This window comes from Bombina bombina, chromosome 1, assembly GCF_027579735.1.
Source record: "Bombina bombina isolate aBomBom1 chromosome 1, aBomBom1.pri, whole genome shotgun sequence".
Taxonomy (NCBI): Eukaryota; Metazoa; Chordata; class Amphibia; order Anura; family Bombinatoridae; genus Bombina; species Bombina bombina.
In genome coordinates, this window is record NC_069499.1 from 852,106,874 (window position 1) to 852,127,207 (window position 20,334).

At 46.1% G+C, this 20,334-nt stretch overlaps 1 protein-coding gene across 2 annotated transcripts in view; it reads left to right on the forward strand.

Moving 5' to 3' along the window:
* The window catches only part of DUS2 (dihydrouridine synthase 2), a 438,383-nt gene that overhangs the window by 121,703 nt on the left and 296,346 nt on the right, over positions 1-20,334 (forward strand). For both annotated transcript variants that reach the window (XM_053699495.1, XM_053699494.1), the window contains exon 4: positions 14,853-14,944. In XM_053699495.1, the coding sequence (XP_053555470.1) occupies positions 14,853-14,944 (92 nt within the window). The remainder of the gene's footprint in view (positions 1-14,852; positions 14,945-20,334) is intronic.

A 20,334-nucleotide genomic window follows, 5' to 3' on the forward strand; every position in this document is an offset into this window, starting at 1 on the left:
GGGTGAGTTATATCTCCTTTTAGGGATCTGCGTTCCGGGTGATGGTTGATCCCTGTGGGGACTTTTAGCTTGGGTTTTCCCATAGCTGGGAAGGCTTAACGCCTTTCTTTTCCCTGTGTCCTCTGATTGTGTGGAGCTGATGGGGGGAATAGCCCTGCTAGAAGGGTTTTGTTGACCTCTAGGTATCCCTTATGTTGTCCTGAGGCTTTGAGAAGTCTCTTTATGTGACTTCTAGCCTTGCTCCTTGGAGCGTTGGACTTTTGCTAAGGGTGGTTCCTTCCTTGGTCGGGGCTTTCGAGTTCTTCTCGCTGTCCGGGCACCTAATAGTTCAGGCATCCATTTCCCTTAGGTCTGGCTTTTTGGCCAGTTGGGGTGTTTAGTTCTAGGGTAAAGGTTTGCCTGAACTATTAGATGCCCGTACCTGTTTTTCTCCCTGAGACTTCCGCTTTCTGAAGCTTCACTTGGCCTTTTTCCTGACCCAGTCTTGGGTTGTTTTGGAATCTTGGATCTCAATGCTGGTCGGGGTGTTCCACGGTAGTGGGAACTTGGGCGATGTCCTTGCTCCATCTACTTGTCCTGGTCATGGTGGCCAGATTTTTGGAGTACTTATTACTCTTTTCAACAGAGTAGCCCATGTCATCTAGTGGTTGGCTGTGTGGCTTGCGCCTCTAGAGTTGTTGGTTCATACCCAGCTGCTGGTGCTGGATGTCCAATTTCTGGTGCGCCTTAGGGTTGCATTCCCCTGGTCAGCTTGCCAGTGTACCCGTGGATCTCTGCTTTGCAGGCAAATGGGTTGGCTGTGCCTCTGCTTGTCAAGCTACTTGTAGGGGGGTCCATTTCTAGGACATTAGTGTTAGGTATTTATCTTCCCATTGGCCGGTGGCGTTGGGCCTTGAGAACAGTGGTTGCCCTTCCGGCCTCATCCCTTTTCTTAGGGGATGTTCTCCTCCCTAGGGAGATGGAGTCCCTTCTTGGGGCTTCTCCTGGACGGGAGGTGGAAAGGTGGGATTGGTTCCCCCTGGGGTCTTGCTGGCTCCAAGTCAGACTTGTTGGGCCTTTGTTTTGATTTATCCTTAGGTCTATGGCCTTGTCTGTTGTCAGAGTCGGGTGGTGATGGCTCTGCTATCTTTATGCTCGTTCCTGTACCAGTTTCGGGATTCCTTTGTTCCCCCGTCTTGGATCCCTGAGGCTGGGTTGTTCCAGCTGGGTGGGTCTGCAGGTCAGGGTGACCGAGCGGTCTGAGGCACTGCGTTCGGGTCGCAGTCTCCTCTGGATGTGTGAGCTTGAGTCTATCCTGTTAGCTCAGTCTACTAGGATATAGATTTTCTTTTACCTTGCTCCATTGATTTCAGAAGAAGGTTTTCTCGTCCTTCGGGATCTGAGGGTATACTTTCCTTCTTGGGGGGACTCGATGGCAGCTTAGGTTGTCTGGAGCGTTCCCTCTGGGGGTTGCTTTTGCGGTCTGTTTCTTGCTTGACTGCTTCTTCTTCCTCGCAAGCACCTTCTGTGTCATCCTGTTATGGACTCTGTGTTTTCAAACTTGGTGTTTTTCACCTGGGTCTGTTGCACACTATTCATGGTCGAATACTTTGGTATTCTATGTTTAAACGCTGGGAGGACTTTGCCTGCTCATTTGAATTCCATGCTTGCAGAACGTTGTAGAGATGTCTATTCTGTCTCTGTGCCATGTCTTATCCCGGGTTTCGCTTGGTATAGGCTGTTTCCCTGTTTGGGTCCATTTGGGTCTCTGTGAGCTGGGCCCACTCTTGTAGGTGTTCTTTTGTGTATTATGGAACCTTTCGGTTTCCTCGGTTCTCTTTTGCCTTGTCCCCTTGGTGGTTTCGGCTGGTATCCCCTTCATTTGTGAGAGGTGAGTGGTGTTTGTTGGGCGACGGTGTCTCTTGGTAGACTGTTGGCTCAGTCGAGTCCGTTTTGCGGTCTTTAGTTTGGCTCTGGACTAGCTGCGAGTCAGTGTCATTGGGGCTTTTCCTTTAAGAATTTTTCTCAAGGGCTTCGGACGAAGCGGGATTTTTTATTGGGTAGTGGTTCAGGCCTGGTGCCCTCAGTATGGGCCGCCTATTGTACCCTCCCGTCTTGGCATTCAGTGTCCTATATAGCTTGGGTATTGTTTTTCCAAAAGTAATGAATGCAGCTGTGGACTCTTTCCATTTAAGAAGAAAAACATAAATTATGCTTACCTGATAATTTCCTTTTCTTCTGATGGAAAGAGTCCACAGCTCCCCACCCGTAATTTTATTTGGGGCGTCCTTGTATTCTTCTGGCAACTTTTCACCCTGATATTTCTTCTACTGTTCCTTGTTCCTCGGCAGAATGACTGGGGTATGAGGGGAATGGGAGGAGTATTTAAGCTTGGCTGGGATGTCTTTGCCTCCTCCTGGTGGGCTGTTTCTTATTTCCCAAAAGTAATGAATGTAGCTGTGGATTCTTTCCATCAGAAGAAAAGGAAATTATCAGGTAAGCATAATTTGTAATTTACACACTCTTCTCCCTCTCTGTCTCTACTCACTCTTTCCTCATCCCTTCTCCCTCTCACTCACTCCTCACTCCTTATCCCTTCTATTCACACTCTTCTCCCTCACTCTCTCCTCATCTCCTCTATTCACACACTCCTTCCAATCACTGTCTCTACTCACTCCTCATCATTTCTTTTTACCCACTCTTCTCCCTCTCTCTACTCACTCTCCTCATCCCCTCTATTCACACACTCTTCTCCATCTCTGCCTTTACTCTCTCTCTCTCCTTATCTCCTCTATTCACACACTCTTCTCCCTCTCTCTCTCTTTTCTCATCCCCTCTATTCACACACTCTTCTCTCTCTTCACACTCTTTTCCCTCCCCCCCCTCTCTCTCTCTCTCTCTCTCCCTCTCTCTTCACACTCTTCTCCCTCTCTGTCTCTACTCACTCTTTCCTCATCCCCTCTATTTACACACTCTTCTTCATCTCAGTCTCTGCTCACTCTCTCCCTATCCCCTCTATTCACACACTCTTCTCCCTCCCCCCCCCCCTCTCTCTCTCTCTCTCTCTCTCCTCACACTCTTCTCCCTCTCTGTCTCTACTCACTCTTTCCTCATCCCCTCTATTCACACACTCTTCTCCATCTCTGTCTCTACTCATTCTCTCCTCGTCCCCTTCTTCACACACTCTTCTCCCTCTCACTTTCTCCTTATCCCTTCTATTCACACACTTCTCCCTCACTCTCGCCTCATCTCCTTTATTCACACACTATTCTCCATCTCTGTCTCTACTCACGCCTCATCATTTCTATTTACACACTCTTCTCCCTCTCTCTCTACTCCCTCTTTCCTCATCTCCACTATTCAGTCACTCATCATTTCTATTCACACTCTTCTCCCTCTCTGTCTCTATTCACTCTTTCCTCATCCCCTCTAGTCACACACTCTTCTCCATCTCTCCCTCTACTCACTCTCTCCTCATCCCCTCTATTAACACACTCTTCTTCCTCTCTCTATCTCTACTCACTCTCTCCTCACCCCCTCTATTCACACACTCTTCTCCCTCTCTGTATTCACACTCTTCTCCCTCTCTCTCTGTCTCTACTCACTCTCTCATCATCCCCTCTATTCAGACACTCTTCTCCATCTCTGTCTCTATTCACTCTCTCCCTATCTCCTCTATTCACACACTCTTCCCCATCTCTGTCTCTACTCACTCTCTCCTCGTCCCCTCTATTCACACACTCTTCTCCATCTCTGTCTCTACTCACTCTCTCCTCACCCCCTCTATTCACACACTCTTCTCCCTCTCTCTCTACTCACTCTCTCATCATCCCCTCTATTTACATACTCTTCTCCATCTCTGTCTCTACTCACTCTCTCCCTATCTCCTCTATTCACACACTCTTCCCCATCTCTGTCTCTACTCACTCTCTTCTCATCTCCTCTATTCACACACTCTTCTCCCTCACTCTCTCCTCATCCCCTCTATTCACACTCTCTTCTCCCTCACTCTCTCCTCACCCCCTCTATTCACACACTCTTCTTCCTCTGTCTCTACTCACTCCCTCCTCATCCCCTCTATTCACACACTCTTCTTCCTCTGTCTCTACTCACTCTCTCCTCACCCCCTCTATTCACACACTCTTCTCCCTCTCTGTATTCACACTCTTCTTCTTCTCTCTCTCTACTCACCCCCTCTATTCATACTCTTCTTCATCTGTCTCTACTCACTCCCTCCTCATCCCCTCTATTCACACACTCTTCTCCATCTCTCCCTCTACTCACTCTCTCCTCATCCCCTCTATTCACACACTCTTCTTCCTCTGTCTCTACTCACTCTCTCCTCACCCCCTTTATTCACACACTCTTCTTCCTCTGTCTCTACTCACTCCCTCCTCATCCCCTCTATTCACACACTCTTCTTCCTCTGTCTCTACTCACTCTCTCCTCATCCCTCTATTCACACACTCTTCTCCCTGTCTGTATTCACACTCTTCTCCTTCTCTCTCTCTTCTCACCCCCTCTATTCATACTCTTCTTCATCTGTCTCTACTCACTCTCTCCTCACCCCCTCTATTCACACACTCTTCTTCCTCTGTCTCTACTCACTCTCTCCTCATCCCCTCTATTCACACACTCTTCTCCATCTCTGTCTCTACTCACTCTCTCCTCACCCCCTCTATTCACACACTCTTCTTCCTCTGTCTCTACTCAATCCCTCCTCATCCCCTCTATTCACACACTCTTCTTCCTCTGTCTCTACTCACTCTCTCCTCACCCCCTCTATTCACACACTCTTCTCCCTCTCTGTATTCACACTCTTCTCCCTCTCTCTCTATCTCTACTCACTCTCTGATCATCCCCTTTATTCACACACTATTCTCCATCTCTGTCTCTACTCACTCTCTCCCTATCCCCTCTATTCAAACACTCTTCACCATCTCTGTCTCTACTCACTCTCTCCTCATCCCCTCTATTCACACACTCTTCTCCATCTCTGTCTCTACTCACTCTCTCCTCACCCCCTCTATTCACACACTCTTCTCCCTCTCTGTATTCACACTCTTCTCCTTCTCTCTCCTCACCCCCTCTATTCATACTCTTCTCCATCTGTCTCTACTCTCTCTCTCCTCACCCTCTCTATTCACACACACTCTTCTTCCTCTCTCTCTACTCATTCTCTCCTCGTCCCCTTCTTCACACACTCTTCTCCCTCTCACTTTCTCCTTATCCCTTCTATTCACACACTTCTCCCTCACTCTCGCCTCATCTCCTTTATTCACACACTATTCTCCATCTCTGTCTCTACTCACGCCTCATCATTTCTATTTACACAATCTTCTCCCTCTCTCTCTACTCCCTCTTTCCTCATCTCCACTATTCACTCACTCATCATTTCTATTCACACTCTTCTCCCTCTCTTTTTCTATTCACTCTTTCCTCATCCCCTCTATTCACACACTCTTCTCCATCTCTCCCTCTACTCACTCTCTCCTCATCCCCTCTATTAACACACTCTTCTTCCTCTCTCTATCTCTACTCACTCTCTCCTCACCCCCTCTATTCACACACTCTTATTCCTCTGTCTCTACTCACTCTCTCCTCATCCCCTCTATTCACACACTCTTATTCCTCTGTCTCTACTCACTCTCTCCTCATCCACTCTTTTCACACTTTCTTCTCCCTCACTCTCTCCTCATCCCCTCTATTCACACACTCTTCTTCCTCTCTGTCCTCACACTCTTCTCCCTGACTCTCTCCTCATCCCCTCCTCACACACTCTTCTCTCTCTCTCTCTCTCTCTCTCTCTCTCTCTCTCTCTCTCTCTCTCTCTCTCTCTCTCTCTCTCTCTCTCTCTCTCTCTCTCCCCCCCCTCATTCTCTCCTCATCCCCTCTATTCACACACTCTTCTCCCTCTCTGTATTCACATTCTTCTCCTTCTCTCTCCTCACCCCCTCTATTCATACTCTTCTCCATCTGTCTCTACTCACTCCCTCCTCATCCCCTCTATTCACACACTCTTCTCCATCTCTCCCTCTACTCACTCTCTCCTCATCCCCTCTATTCACACACTCTTCTTCCTCTGTCTCTACTCACTCTCTCCTCACCCCCTTTATTCACACACTCTTCTTCCTCTGTCTCTACTCACTCCCTCCTCATCCCCTCTATTCACACACTCTTCTTCCTCTGTCTCTACTCACTCTCTCCTCATCCCTCTATTCACACACTCTTCTCCCTCTCTGTATTCACACTCTTCTCCTTCTCTCTCTCTTCTCACCCCCTCTATTCATACTCTTCTTCATCTGTCTCTACTCACTCTCTCCTCACCCCCTCTATTCACACACTCTTCTTCCTCTGTCTCTACTCACTCTCTCCTCATCCCCTCTATTCACACACTCTTCTCCATCTCTGTCTCTACTCACTCTCTCCTCACCCCCTCTATTCACACACTCTTCTTCCTCTGTCTCTACTCAATCCCTCCTCATCCCCTCTATTCACACACTCTTCTTCCTCTGTCTCTACTCACTCTCTCCTCACCCCCTCTATTCACACACTCTTCTCCCTCTCTGTATTCACACTCTTCTCCCTCTCTCTCTATCTCTACTCACTCTCTGATCATCCCCTTTATTCACACACTATTCTCCATCTCTGTCTCTACTCACTCTCTCCCTATCCCCTCTATTCAAACACTCTTCACCATCTCTGTCTCTACTCACTCTCTCCTCATCCCCTCTATTCACACACTCTTCTCCATCTCTGTCTCTACTCACTCTCTCCTCACCCCCTCTATTCACACACTCTTCTCCCTCTCTGTATTCACACTCTTCTCCTTCTCTCTCCTCACTCCCTCTATTCATACTCTTCTCCATCTGTCTCTACTCATTCTCTCCTCGTCCCCTTCTTCACACACTCTTCTCCCTCTCACTTTCTCCTTATCCCTTCTATTCACACACTTCTCCCTCACTCTCGCCTCATCTCCTTTATTCACACACTATTCTCCATCTCTGTCTCTACTCACGCCTCATCATTTCTATTTACACAATCTTCTCCCTCTCTCTCTACTCCCTCTTTCCTCATCTCCACTATTCACTCACTCATCATTTCTATTCACACTCTTCTCCCTCTCTTTTTCTATTCACTCTTTCCTCATCCCCTCTATTCACACACTCTTCTCCATCTCTCCCTCTACTCACTCTCTCCTCATCCCCTCTATTAACACACTCTTCTTCCTCTCTCTATCTCTACTCACTCTCTCCTCACCCCCTCTATTCACACACTCTTATTCCTCTGTCTCTACTCACTCTCTCCTCATCCCCTCTATTCACACACTCTTATTCCTCTGTCTCTACTCACTCTCTCCTCATCCACTCTTTTCACACTTTCTTCTCCCTCACTCTCTCCTCATCCCCTCTATTCACACACTCTTCTTCCTCTCTGTCCTCACACTCTTCTCCCTGACTCTCTCCTCATCCCCTCCTCACACACTCTTCTCCCTCTCTCTCTCTCTCTCTCTCTCTCTCTCTCTCCCCCCTCATTCTCTCCTCATCCCCTCTATTCACACACTCTTCTCCCTCTCTGTATTCACATTCTTCTCCTTCTCTCTCCTCACCCCCTCTATTCATACTCTTCTCCATCTGTCTCTACTCACTCTCTCCTCATCTCCTCTATTCACACACTCTTCTCCCTCACTCTCTCCTCACCCCCTCTATTCACACACTCTTCTCCCTCTCTGTATTCACACTCTTCTCCCTCTCTCTCTGTCTCTACTCACTCTCTCATCATCCCCTCTATTCACACACTCTTCTCCATCTCTGTCTCTATTCACTCTCTCCCTATCTCCTCTATTCACACACTTTTCCGCATCTCTGTCTCTACTCACTCTCTCCTCGTCCCCTCTATTCACACACTCTTCTCCATCTCTGTCTCTACTCACTCTCTCCTCGCCCCCTCTATTCACACACTCTTCTCCCTCTCTGTATTCACACTCTTCTCCCTCTCTCTCTACTCATCCCCTCTATTCACACACTCACCCATCTCTCTCTCTCTACTCACTCTCTCCTCACCCCCTCTATTCACACACTCTTCTCCGTCTCTGTATTCACACTCTTCTCCTTCTCTCTCTCTTCTCACCCCCTCTATTCATACTCTTCTTCATCTGTCTCTACTCACTTCCTCCTCATCCCCTCTATTCACACACTCTTCTCCATCTCTCCCTCTACTCACTCTCTCCTCATCCCCTCTATTCACACACTCTTCTTCCTCTGTCTCTACTCACTCCCTCTTCATCCCCTCTATTCACACACTCTTCTTCCTCTGTCTCTACTCACTCTCTCCTCACCCCCTCTATTCACACACTCTTCTCCCTCTCTGTATTCACACTCTTCTCCTTCTCTCTCTCTTCTCACCCCCTCTATTCATACTCTTCTTCATCTGTCTCTACTCACTCTCTCCTCACCCCCTCTATTCACACACTCTTCTTCCTCTGTGTCTACTCACTCTCTCATCATCCCCGCTATTCACACACTCTTCTCCATCTCTGTCTCTACTCACTCTCTCCTCACCCCCTCTATTCACACACTCTTCTTCCTCTGTTTCTACTCACTCCCTCCTCATCCCCTCTATTCACACACTCTTCTTCCTCTGTCTCTACTCACTCTCTCCTCACCCCCTCTATTCACACACTCTTCTCCGTCTCTGTATTCACACTCTTCTCCCTCTCTCTCTATCTCTACTCACTCTCTGACCATCCCCTTTATTCACACACTCTTCTCCATCTCTGTCTCTACCCACTCTCTCCCTATCCCCTCTATTCAAACACTCTTCACCATCTCTGTCTCTACTCACTCTCTCCTCATCCCCTCTATTCACACACTCTTCTCCATCTCTGTCTCTACTCACTCTCTCCTCACCCCCTCTATTCACACACTCTTCTCCCTCTCTGTATTCACACTCTTCTCCTTCTCTCTCCTCACCCCCTCTATTCATACTCTTCTCCATCTGTCTCTACTCACTCTCTCCTCACCCTCTCTATTCACACACACTCTTCTTCCTCTCTCTACTCACTCTCTCCTCATCCACTCTTTTCACACTTTCTTCTCCCTCACTCTCTCCTCATCCCCTCTATTCACACACTCTTCTTCCTCTCTGTCCTCACACTCTTCTCCCTGACTCTCTCCTCATCCCCTCCTCACACACTCTTCTCCCTCTCTCTCTCTCTCTCTCTCTCTCTCTCTCCCCCCTCATTCTCTCCTCATCCCCTCTATTCACACACTCTTCTCCCTCTCTGTATTCACATTCTTCTCCTTCTCTCTCCTCACCCCCTCTATTCATACTCTTCTCCATCTGTCTCTACTCACTGTCTCCTCATCTCCTCTATTCACACACTCTTCTCCCTCACTCTCTCCTCACCCCCTCTATTCACACACTCTTCTCCCTCTCTGTATTCACACTCTTCTCCCTCTCTCTCTGTCTCTACTCACTCTCTCATCATCCCCTCTATTCACACACTCTTCTCCATCTCTGTCTCTATTCACTCTCTCCCTATCTCCTCTATTCACACACTTTTCCGCATCTCTGTCTCTACTCACTCTCTCCTCGTCCCCTCTATTCACACACTCTTCTCCATCTCTGTCTCTACTCACTCTCTCCTCGCCCCCTCTATTCACACACTCTTCTCCCTCTCTGTATTCACACTCTTCTCCCTCTCTCTCTACTCATCCCCTCTATTCACACACTCACCCATCTCTCTCTCTCTACTCACTCTCTCCTCACCCCCTCTATTCACACACTCTTCTCCGTCTCTGTATTCACACTCTTCTCCTTCTCTCTCTCTTCTCACCCCCTCTATTCATACTCTTCCTCATCTGTCTCTACTCACTCTCTCTCTTCTCATCTCCTCTATTCACACACTCTTCTCCCTCACTCTCTCCTCACCCCCTCTATTCACACACTCTTCTTCCTCTGTCTCTACTCACTCCCTCCTCATCCCCTCTATTCACACACTCTTCTTCCTCTGTCTCTACTCACTCTCTCCTCACCCCCTCTATTCACACACTCTTCTCCCTCTCTGTATTCACACTCTTCTCCTTCTCTCTCTCTTCTCACCCCCTCTATTCATACTCTTCTTCATCTGTCTCTACTCACTTCCTCCTCATCCCCTCTATTCACACACTCTTCTTCCTCTGTCTCTACTCACTCTCTCCTCACCCCCTCTATTCACACACTCTTCTCCATCTCTCCCTCTACTCACTCTCTCCTCATCCCCTCTATTCACACACTCTTCTTCCTCTGTCTCTACTCACTCTCTCCTCACCCCCTCTATTCACACACTCTTCTTCCTCTGTCTCTACTCACTCCCTCTTCATCCCCTCTGTCTCTACTCACTCTCTCCTCACCCCCTCTATTCACACACTCTTCTCCCTCTCTGTATTCACACTCTTCTCCTTCTCTCTCTCTTCTCACCCCCTCTATTCATACTCTTCTTCATCTGTCTCTACTCACTCTCTCCTCACCCCCTCTATTCACACACTCTTCTTCCTCTCTGTCCTCACACTCTTCTCCCTGACTCTCTCCTCATCCCCTCCTCACACACTCTTCTCCCTCTCTCTCTCTCTCTCTCTCTCTCTCTCTCTCTCCCCCCTCATTCTCTCCTCATCCCCTCTATTCACACACTCTTCTCCCTCTCTGTATTCACATTCTTCTCCTTCTCTCTCCTCACCCCCTCTATTCATACTCTTCTCCATCTGTCTCTACTCACTGTCTCCTCATCTCCTCTATTCACACACTCTTCTCCCTCACTCTCTCCTCACCCCCTCTATTCACACACTCTTCTCCCTCTCTGTATTCACACTCTTCTCCCTCTCTCTCTGTCTCTACTCACTCTCTCATCATCCCCTCTATTCACACACTCTTCTCCATCTCTGTCTCTATTCACTCTCTCCCTATCTCCTCTATTCACACACTTTTCCGCATCTCTGTCTCTACTCACTCTCTCCTCGTCCCCTCTATTCACACACTCTTCTCCATCTCTGTCTCTACTCACTCTCTCCTCGCCCCCTCTATTCACACACTCTTCTCCCTCTCTGTATTCACACTCTTCTCCCTCTCTCTCTACTCATCCCCTCTATTCACACACTCACCCATCTCTCTCTCTACTCACTCTCTCCTCACCCCCTCTATTCACACACTCTTCTCCGTCTCTGTATTCACACTCTTCTCCTTCTCTCTCTCTTCTCACCCCCTCTATTCATACTCTTCCTCATCTGTCTCTACTCACTCTCTCTCTTCTCATCTCCTCTATTCACACACTCTTCTCCCTCACTCTCTCCTCACCCCCTCTATTCACACACTCTTCTTCCTCTGTCTCTACTCACTCCCTCCTCATCCCCTCTATTCACACACTCTTCTTCCTCTGTCTCTACTCACTCTCTCCTCACCCCCTCTATTCACACACTCTTCTCCCTCTCTGTATTCACACTCTTCTCCTTCTCTCTCTCTTCTCACCCCCTCTATTCATACTCTTCTTCATCTGTCTCTACTCACTTCCTCCTCATCCCCTCTATTCACACACTCTTCTTCCTCTGTCTCTACTCACTCTCTCCTCACCCCCTCTATTCACACACTCTTCTCCATCTCTCCCTCTACTCACTCTCTCCTCATCCCCTCTATTCACACACTCTTCTTCCTCTGTCTCTACTCACTCTCTCCTCACCCCCTCTATTCACACACTCTTCTTCCTCTGTCTCTACTCACTCCCTCTTCATCCCCTCTATTCACACACTCTTCTTCCTCTGTCTCTACTCACTCTCTCCTCACCCCCTCTATTCACACACTCTTCTCCCTCTCTGTATTCACACTCTTCTCCTTCTCTCTCTCTTCTCACCCCCTCTATTCATACTCTTCTTCATCTGTCTCTACTCACTCTCTCCTCACCCCCTCTATTCACACACTCTTCTTCCTCTGTGTCTACTCACTCTCTCATCATCCCCGCTATTCACACACTCTTCTCCATCTCTGTCTCTACTCACTCTCTCCTCACCCCCTCTATTCACACACTCTTCTTCCTCTGTTTCCACTCACTCCCTCCTCATCCCCTCTATTCACACACTCTTCTTCCTCTGTCTCTACTCACTCTCTCCTCACCCCCTCTATTCACACACTCTTCTCCGTCTCTGTATTCACACTCTTCTCCCTCTCTCTCTATCTCTACTCACTCTCTGACCATCCCCTTTATTCACACACTCTTCTCCATCTCTGTCTCTACCCACTCTCTCCCTATCCCCTCTATTCAAACACTCTTCACCATCTCTGTCTCTACTCACTCTCTCCTCATCCCCTCTATTCACACACTCTTCTCCATCTCTGTCTCTACTCACTCTCTCCTCACCCCCTCTATTCACACACTCTTCTCCCTCTCTGTATTCACACTCTTCTCCTTCTCTCTCCTCACCCCCTCTATTCATACTCTTCTCCATCTGTCTCTACTCACTCTCTCCTCACCCTCTCTATTCACACACACTCTTCTTCCTCTCTCTACTCACTCTCTCCTCATCCACTCTTTTCACACTTTCTTCTCCCTCACTCTCTCCTCATCCCCTCTATTCACACACTCTTCTTCCTCTCTGTCCTCACACTCTTCTCCCTGACTCTCTCCTCATCCCCTCCTCACACACTCTTCTCCCTCTCTCTCTCTCTCTCTCTCTCTCTCTCTCCCCCCTCATTCTCTCCTCATCCCCTCTATTCACACACTCTTCTCCCTCTCTGTATTCACATTCTTCTCCTTCTCTCTCCTCACCCCCTCTATTCATACTCTTCTCCATCTGTCTCTACTCACTCTCTCCTCATCTCCTCTATTCACACACTCTTCTCCCTCACTCTCTCCTCACCCCCTCTATTCACACACTCTTCTTCCTCTCTCTCTACTCACTCTCTCCTCATCCCCTCTATTCACACTCTCTTCTCCCTCACTCTCTCCTCACCCCCTCTATTCACACACACTCTTCTTCCTCTGTCTCTACTCACTCCCTCCTCATCCCCTCTATTCACACACTCTTCTTCCTCTCTGTCTTCACACTCTTCTCCCTGACTCTCTCCTCATCCCCTCTTCACACACTCTTCTCCCCCTTTCTCTCTCCCTCATTCTCTCCTCATCCCCTCTATTCACACATACTTCTCAATCTCTCTCTCTACTCACTCTCTCCTCATCCCATCTATTCACACACTCTTCTCCCTCTGTCTTTTCACTTTCCCCTTATTCCCATTATTCACACACTCCCCCTCTCTCTCTCTCTCTCTCTCTCTCTCTCTCCTCACCCTCTTTCTCTGTTTGTTCTCTTTCCTTACTCTCTCTTCACACTCCCCTTCCTCCCTATTTTTCTGTACTCTACTCACCATCTCTCACTTCTAGCTCTCTCCTCATCTTCTTATCTCCCCTTATTGTCTCTCACTCCTAAAGTAAACTATTATTTAACAAGATTAGTGCTATGGATCTGTATAATAACACAAATATATACACTGTGGAATGAGTTTGGTGCAGGGAAGAGAGAGTAGTATCCATTGTGTGGCATAAAAAAAACGCCCAGATGCAGACAGAGTTTAGGTGAATACCTTCAGTGAAATGTGTCTAGCAAAGAATCTAGCAGAGAATGTGCCAGATTATGACAACAGTGCAATGTGCCAGTTAAAATGTACCATCCAGATTGAAAGGTGACAGATAAAGAGTATAAACTAGTTGCAGAGATGCAAAATCGTAAAGAACATTTCTATTTATGAGAAGGAAACATCTAATGAGCTAAAATAAATGCCTAATATGGCCACAGACAGCAGCATCCTGCTGTATTTGGTGCTGGGTATATTAGAGTGAAAGCGCAACATCCAAAAATCTGTATTTACAGAGCAGGCAATTTTAAAACTTTTCAATTTACTTCTATTATCAAATGTACTTCTCTTGATATCCTTTTTTAAAAGACAAAGCTAGGTACACACATGCCTCTTGTCATTGGCCCTCCAGACTTGTTCAGCTAGGTCTCAGTAGCACCTTGCTGCCCTAATGCTGACTTTAATTATGTGTTTAACCCAGTTGGAAGGGTTTTAACACATAGTTATATGCATGCACTAATAAAATGCTGTGTGTTTAACTGACATAATGGATCACCAGCACCAAGGCAAACCCCATAAGGGAGTGTAATGAGTTTACACTGTGCAGCCACTATATTATGCACACGTACCTTTTGGTTATCCTTGCAACCTATATAGAACAGGTGCAGCAGACTTTTTTTTATAGATTGGTGCTGGCAAAGTCAGGTGAGAGGATTAAAAAAAATAAAATGTTTGTGGCAGGTAAGTGTACTCAAGTGTACTTGTTGGTTATCAAATCAAAATGTTGCTTTGGGAAGCAGCTATCAAGACTTCCTTAGAAGGCCGCAACTCATCCCTAACATTACATTCTGAATGTGACTTTGTTTTAACATTATAGTAGGTCAACATTTGCAATATTTGCTTATACGGTGGCAGCATTTCAAAGCCATTCTGTCACTACATATTATAAGTCTGCTTTGGTGACAACATTAAACTGTGATTGTATAGACTTTAATAAGCTTATTTTTATAAATGACTATCTGTTCCTTGCAACCACAATGAAATGCACACAGTACATAGTATATTGTGGTGGCCAATGCTTATGGTAACATACCACAATGCTGCAGCCTGTCTCTAACATAAAACTCTCTCTCTGTTCCATTTTTCTGCTACAGCTATTTTATCCTCTTGTAATCTCCCATCTGATTATCTGATTCCTTCCATATTTATTGTAATTCCTTTTTTAATTGGTTTTATTTTTGCCCTCTCTAATTGGTCTCCTTTTCTCTCCCTGTCAGAGGTTCTACAGACAGTGGACTATGTTGCACCCACTGAGCGTGTCATTTTCCAGACATGTGAAAAGGAGAGAGGACGTGTTGTGTTTCAGATGGTAAGAGCTTCTTTGTCCTGGAGGGTAAATCCAGTCCACATTATGTGTTAGCTTGGCTGTAACAAGATAATAAATCATCTTTCTTAGAAGGATATTAAACTCCTCTTTTTTTGTGTGTAGAAAATTGTGTTTTGTCCAACTCTTCTTAGAGAGACCATAGATTTAGTAACCTAGTTTCTCCAACATAGGTGTGTCCGGTCCACGGCGTCATCCTTACTTGTGGGATATTCTCTTCCCCAACAGGAAATGGCAAAGAGCCCAGCAAAGCTGGTCACATGATCCCTCCTAGGCTCCGCCTACCCCAGTCATTCTCTTTGCCGTTGCACCGGCAACATCTCCACGGAGATGGTTAAGAGTTTTTTGGTGTTTAAATGTAGTTTTTATCCTTCAATCAAGTGTTTGTTATTTTAAAATAGTGCTGGTATGTACTATTTACTCTGAAACAGAAAAGAGATGAAGATTTCTGTTTGTAAGAGGAAGATGATTTTAGCAAACGTTACTAAAATCGATTGCTGTTTCCACACAGGACTGTTGAGATGAAGTAACTTCAGTTGGGGGAAACAGTTGGCAGACTTTTCTGCTGGAGGTATGACTGGCCACATTTCTAACAAGACTTTGTAATGCTGGAAGGCTGTCATTTCCCCTATAGGGACCGGTAAGCCATTTTCTTAGATTAAGTAAAAGAATAAAGGGCTTCATAAGGGCTTAAAAAACTGGTAGACATTTTTCTGGGCTAAAACGATTACTTTACTAAGCATATTTGGCAGATTATATCTCTTAATAGTTATTATAATCTTGGGGATTGTTTTAAAAAAACGGCAGGCACTGTATTGGACACCTTTTTCAGATGGGGGCCTTTTCTAGTCATAGGCAGAGCCTCATTTTCGCGCCACTAATGCGCAGTTGTTTTTGGAGAGCAAGGCATGCAGATGCATGTGTGAGGAGCTAAGAACCACTGAAAAAGCTTATAGAAGGCGTCATTTGGTATCGTATTCCCCTCTGGGCTTGGTTGGGTCTCAGCAAAGCAGATACCTGGGACTGTATAGGGGTTAAATGTAAAAACGGCTCCAAATTTGGTGTGCAATACTTTTAAGGCTTTAAGACACTGTGGTGAAATTTTGGTGAATTTTGAACAATTCCTTCATACTTTTTCACATATTCAGTAATAAAGTGTGTTCAGTTTAAAATTTAAAGTGACAGTAACGGTTTTATTTTAAAACGTTTTTTGTGCCTTGTTGACAAGTTTAAGCCTGTTTAACATGTCTGAACCATCAGATAAGCGATGTTCTATATGTATGAAAGCCAAGGTTTCTCCCCATTTAAATTTATGTGATGATTGTGCCATAGTGTCCAAACAAAGTAGGGACAATGCTGCCACAGATAATGATATTGCCCAAGATGATTCCTCAAATGAGGGGAGTAAGCATGATACTGCATCATCCCCTTCTGTGTCTACACCAGTTTTGCCCACACAAGAGGCCCCTAGTACATCTAGTGCGCCAATACTTATTACCATGCAACAATTAACGGCTGTAATGGATAATTCTATTGCAAACATTTTATCCAAAATGCCTACTTATCAGAGAAAGCGCGATTGCTCTGTTTTAAACACTGAAGAGCAAGAGGACGCTGATGATAACTGTTCTGACATACCCTCACACCAATCTGAAGGGGCCAGGAGGGAGGTTTTGTCTGAGGGAGAAATTTCAGATTCAGGAAAAATTTCTCAACAAGCTGAACCTGATGTTGTAACGTTTAAATTTAAATTAGAACATCTCCGCGCACTGCTTAAGGAGGTATTATCTACTCTGGATGATTGTGACAATTTGGTCATTCCAGAGAAATTATGTAAGATGGACAAGTTCCTAGAGGTTCCGGTGCCCCCCGATGCTTTTCCTATACCCAAGCGGGTGGCGGACATAGTAAATAAGGAGTGGGAAAGGCCCGGCATACCTTTTGTTCCTCCCCCTATATTTAAGAAATTATTTCCTATAGTCGACCCCAGAAAGGACTTATGGCAGACAGTCCCCAAGGTCGAGGGGGCAGTTTCTACTCTAAACAAACGCACTACTATTCCTATAGAAGACAGTTGTGCTTTCAAAGATCCTATGGATAAAAAATTAGAGGGTTTGCTTAAAAAGATGTTTGTTCAGCAAGGTTACCTTCTACAACCAATTTCATGCATTGTTCCTGTCACTACAGCAGCGTGTTTCTGGTTCGAAGAACTAGAAAAGTCGCTCAATAAAGAATCTTCGTATGAGGAGGTTATGGACAGAGTTCAAGCACTTAAATTGGCTAACTCTTTTATTTTAGATGCCGCTTTGCAATTAGCTAGATTAGCGGCGAAAAATTCAGGGTTTGCTATCGTGGCGCGCAGAGCGCTTTGGCTAAAGTCTTGGTCAGCGAATGTGTCTTCCAAGACAAAATTGCTTAACATCCCTTTCAAGGGTAAAACACTGTTTGGTCCTGATTTGAAAGAGATTATTTCAGACATCACCGGGGGAAAGGGCCACGCCCTTCCTCAGGATAGGTCTTTTAAGGCTAAAAATAAGCCTAATTTTCGTCCCTTTCGCAGAAACGGACCAGCCTCTAATTCTACATCCTCTAAGCAAGAGGGTAATACTTCTCAACCCAAACCAGCCTGGAGACCGATGCAAGGCTGGAACAAGGGTAAGCAGGCCAAGAAGCCTGCCACTGCTACCAAAACAGCATGAAGGGATGGCCCCCGATCCGGGACCGGATCTGGTGGGGGGCAGACTTTCTCTCTTTGCTCAGGCTTGGGCAAGAGATGTTCAGGATCCTTGGGCACTAGAAATAGTTTCTCAGGGTTATCTCCTGGAATTCAAGGAACTACCCCCAAGGGGAAGGTTCCACAGGTCTCAATTATCTTCAAACCAAATAAAAAGACAGGCATTCTTACATTGTGTAGAAGACCTGTTAAAGATGGGAGTAATTCATCCAGTTCCAATAGGAGAACAAGGGATGGGGTTTTACTCCAACCTGTTCATAGTTCCCAAAAGAGAGGGAACATTCAGACCAATTTTAGATCTCAAGATCCTAAACAAATTTCTCAGGGTTCCATCGTTCAAAATGGAAACCATTCGAACGATCCTTCCTACCATCCAGGAAGGTCAATTTATGACCACGGTGGATTTAAAGGATGCGTACCTACATATTCCTATCCACAAGGAACATCATCAGTTCCTAAGGTTCGCTTTTCTGGACAAGCATTACCAGTTTGTGGCACTTCCATTCGGATTAGCCACTGCTCCGAGAATTTTCACAAAGGTACTAGGGTCCCTTCTAGCGGTTCTAAGACCAAGGGGCATTGCAGTAGTACCTTACTTGGACGACATCCTGATTCAAGCGTCGTCTCTGTCAAAAGCAAAGGCTCATACGGACATCGTCCTAGCCTTTCTCAGATCTCACGGATGGAAGGTGAACAAAGAAAAAAGTTCTCTGTCCCCGTCAACAAGAGTTCCCTTCTTGGGAACAATAATAGATTCCTTAGAAATGAGGATTTTTCTGACAGAGGTCAGAAAATCAAAACTTCTAAGCTCTTGTCAAGTACTTCATTCTGTTCTTCGTCCTTCCATAGCGCAGTGCATGGAAGTAATAGGATTGATGGTTGCAGCAATGGACATAGTTCCTTTTGCACGAATTCATCTAAGACCAATACAACTGTGCATGCTCAGACAGTGGAATGGGGATTATACAGACTTGTCTCCGACGATTCAAGTAGATCAAAGGACCAGAGATTCACTCCGTTGGTGGCTGATCCTGGACAACCTGTCACAGGGAATGAGCTTCCGCAGACCAGAGTGGGTCATTGTCACGACCGACGCCAGTCTGGTGGGCTGGGGCGCGGTCTGGGAACCCCTGAAAGCTCAGGGTCTATGGTCTCGGGAAGAATCTCTTCTCCCGATAAACATTCTGGAACTGAGAGCGATATTCAATGCTCTCAAAGCTTGGCCTCATCTAGCAAAGGCCAAATTCATAAGGTTTCAATCAGACAACATGACGACTGTTGCATATATCAACCATCAGGGGGGAACAAGGAGTTCCCTGGCGATGGAGGAAGTGACCAAGATAATTCAATGGGCGGAGGATCACTCCTGCCACTTGTCTGCAATCCACATCCCAGGAGTGGAAAATTGGGAAGCAGATTTTCTGAGTCGTCAGACATTCCATCCGGGGGAGTGGGAACTCCATCCGGAAATCTTTGCCCAAATAACTCAATTATGGGGCATTCCAGACATGGATTTGATGGCCTCTCGTCAGAACTTCAAGGTTCCTTGTTACGGGTCCAGATCCAGGGATCCCAAGGCGACTCTCTAGTAGATGCACTAGTAGCACCTTGGACCTTTAACCTAGCTTATGTATTCCCACCGTTTCCTCTCATTCCCAGGCTGGTAGCCAGGATCAATCAGGAGAGGGCTTCGGTGATCTTGATAGCTCCTGCGTGGCCACGCAGGACTTGGTATGCAGACCTGGTGAATATGTCATCGGCTCCACCATGGAAGCTACCTTTGAGACGGGACCTTCTTGTTCAAGGTCCATTCGAACATCCGAATCTGGTTTCCCTCCAACTGACTGCTTGGAGATTGAACGCTTGATTTTATCAAAGCGTGGGTTTTCAGATTCTGTAATAGATACTCTGATTCAGGCTAGAAAGCCTGTAACTAGAAAAATTTACCATAAAATATGGAAAAAATATATCTGTTGGTGTGAATCTAAAGGATTCCCATGGAACAAGATAAAAATTCCTAAGATTCTATCCTTTCTACAAGAAGGTTTGGAGAAAGGATTATCTGCAAGTTCTCTGAAGGGACAGATCTCTGCTTTATCTGTTTTACTTCACAAAAGGCTGGCAGCTGTGCCAGACGTTCAAGCGTTTGTTCAGGCTCTGGTTAGAATCAAACCTGTTTACAGACCTTTGACTCCTCCCTGGAGTCTTAATCTAGTTCTTTCAGTTCTTCAAGGGGTTCCGTTTGAACCCTTACATTCCGTAGATATTAAGTTATTATCTTGGAAAGTTTTGTTTTTGGTTGCAATTTCTTCTGCTAGAAGAGTTTCTGAGTTATCTGCTCTGCAGTGTTCTCCGCCCTATCTGGTGTTCCATGCAGATAAGGTGGTTTTGCGTACTAAGCCTGGTTTTCTTCCGAAAGTTGTTTCCAACAAAAATATTAACCAGGAGATAGTTGTACCTTCTTTGTGTCCGAATCCAGTTTCAAAGAAGGAACGTTTGTTACACAATTTGGACGTAGTCCGTGCTCTAAAATTCTATTTAGAGGCCACTAAAGATTTCAGACAAACATCTTCTTTGTTTGTTGTTTATTCTGGTAAAAGGAGAGGTCAAAAAGCAACTTCTACCTCTCTTTCTTTTTGGC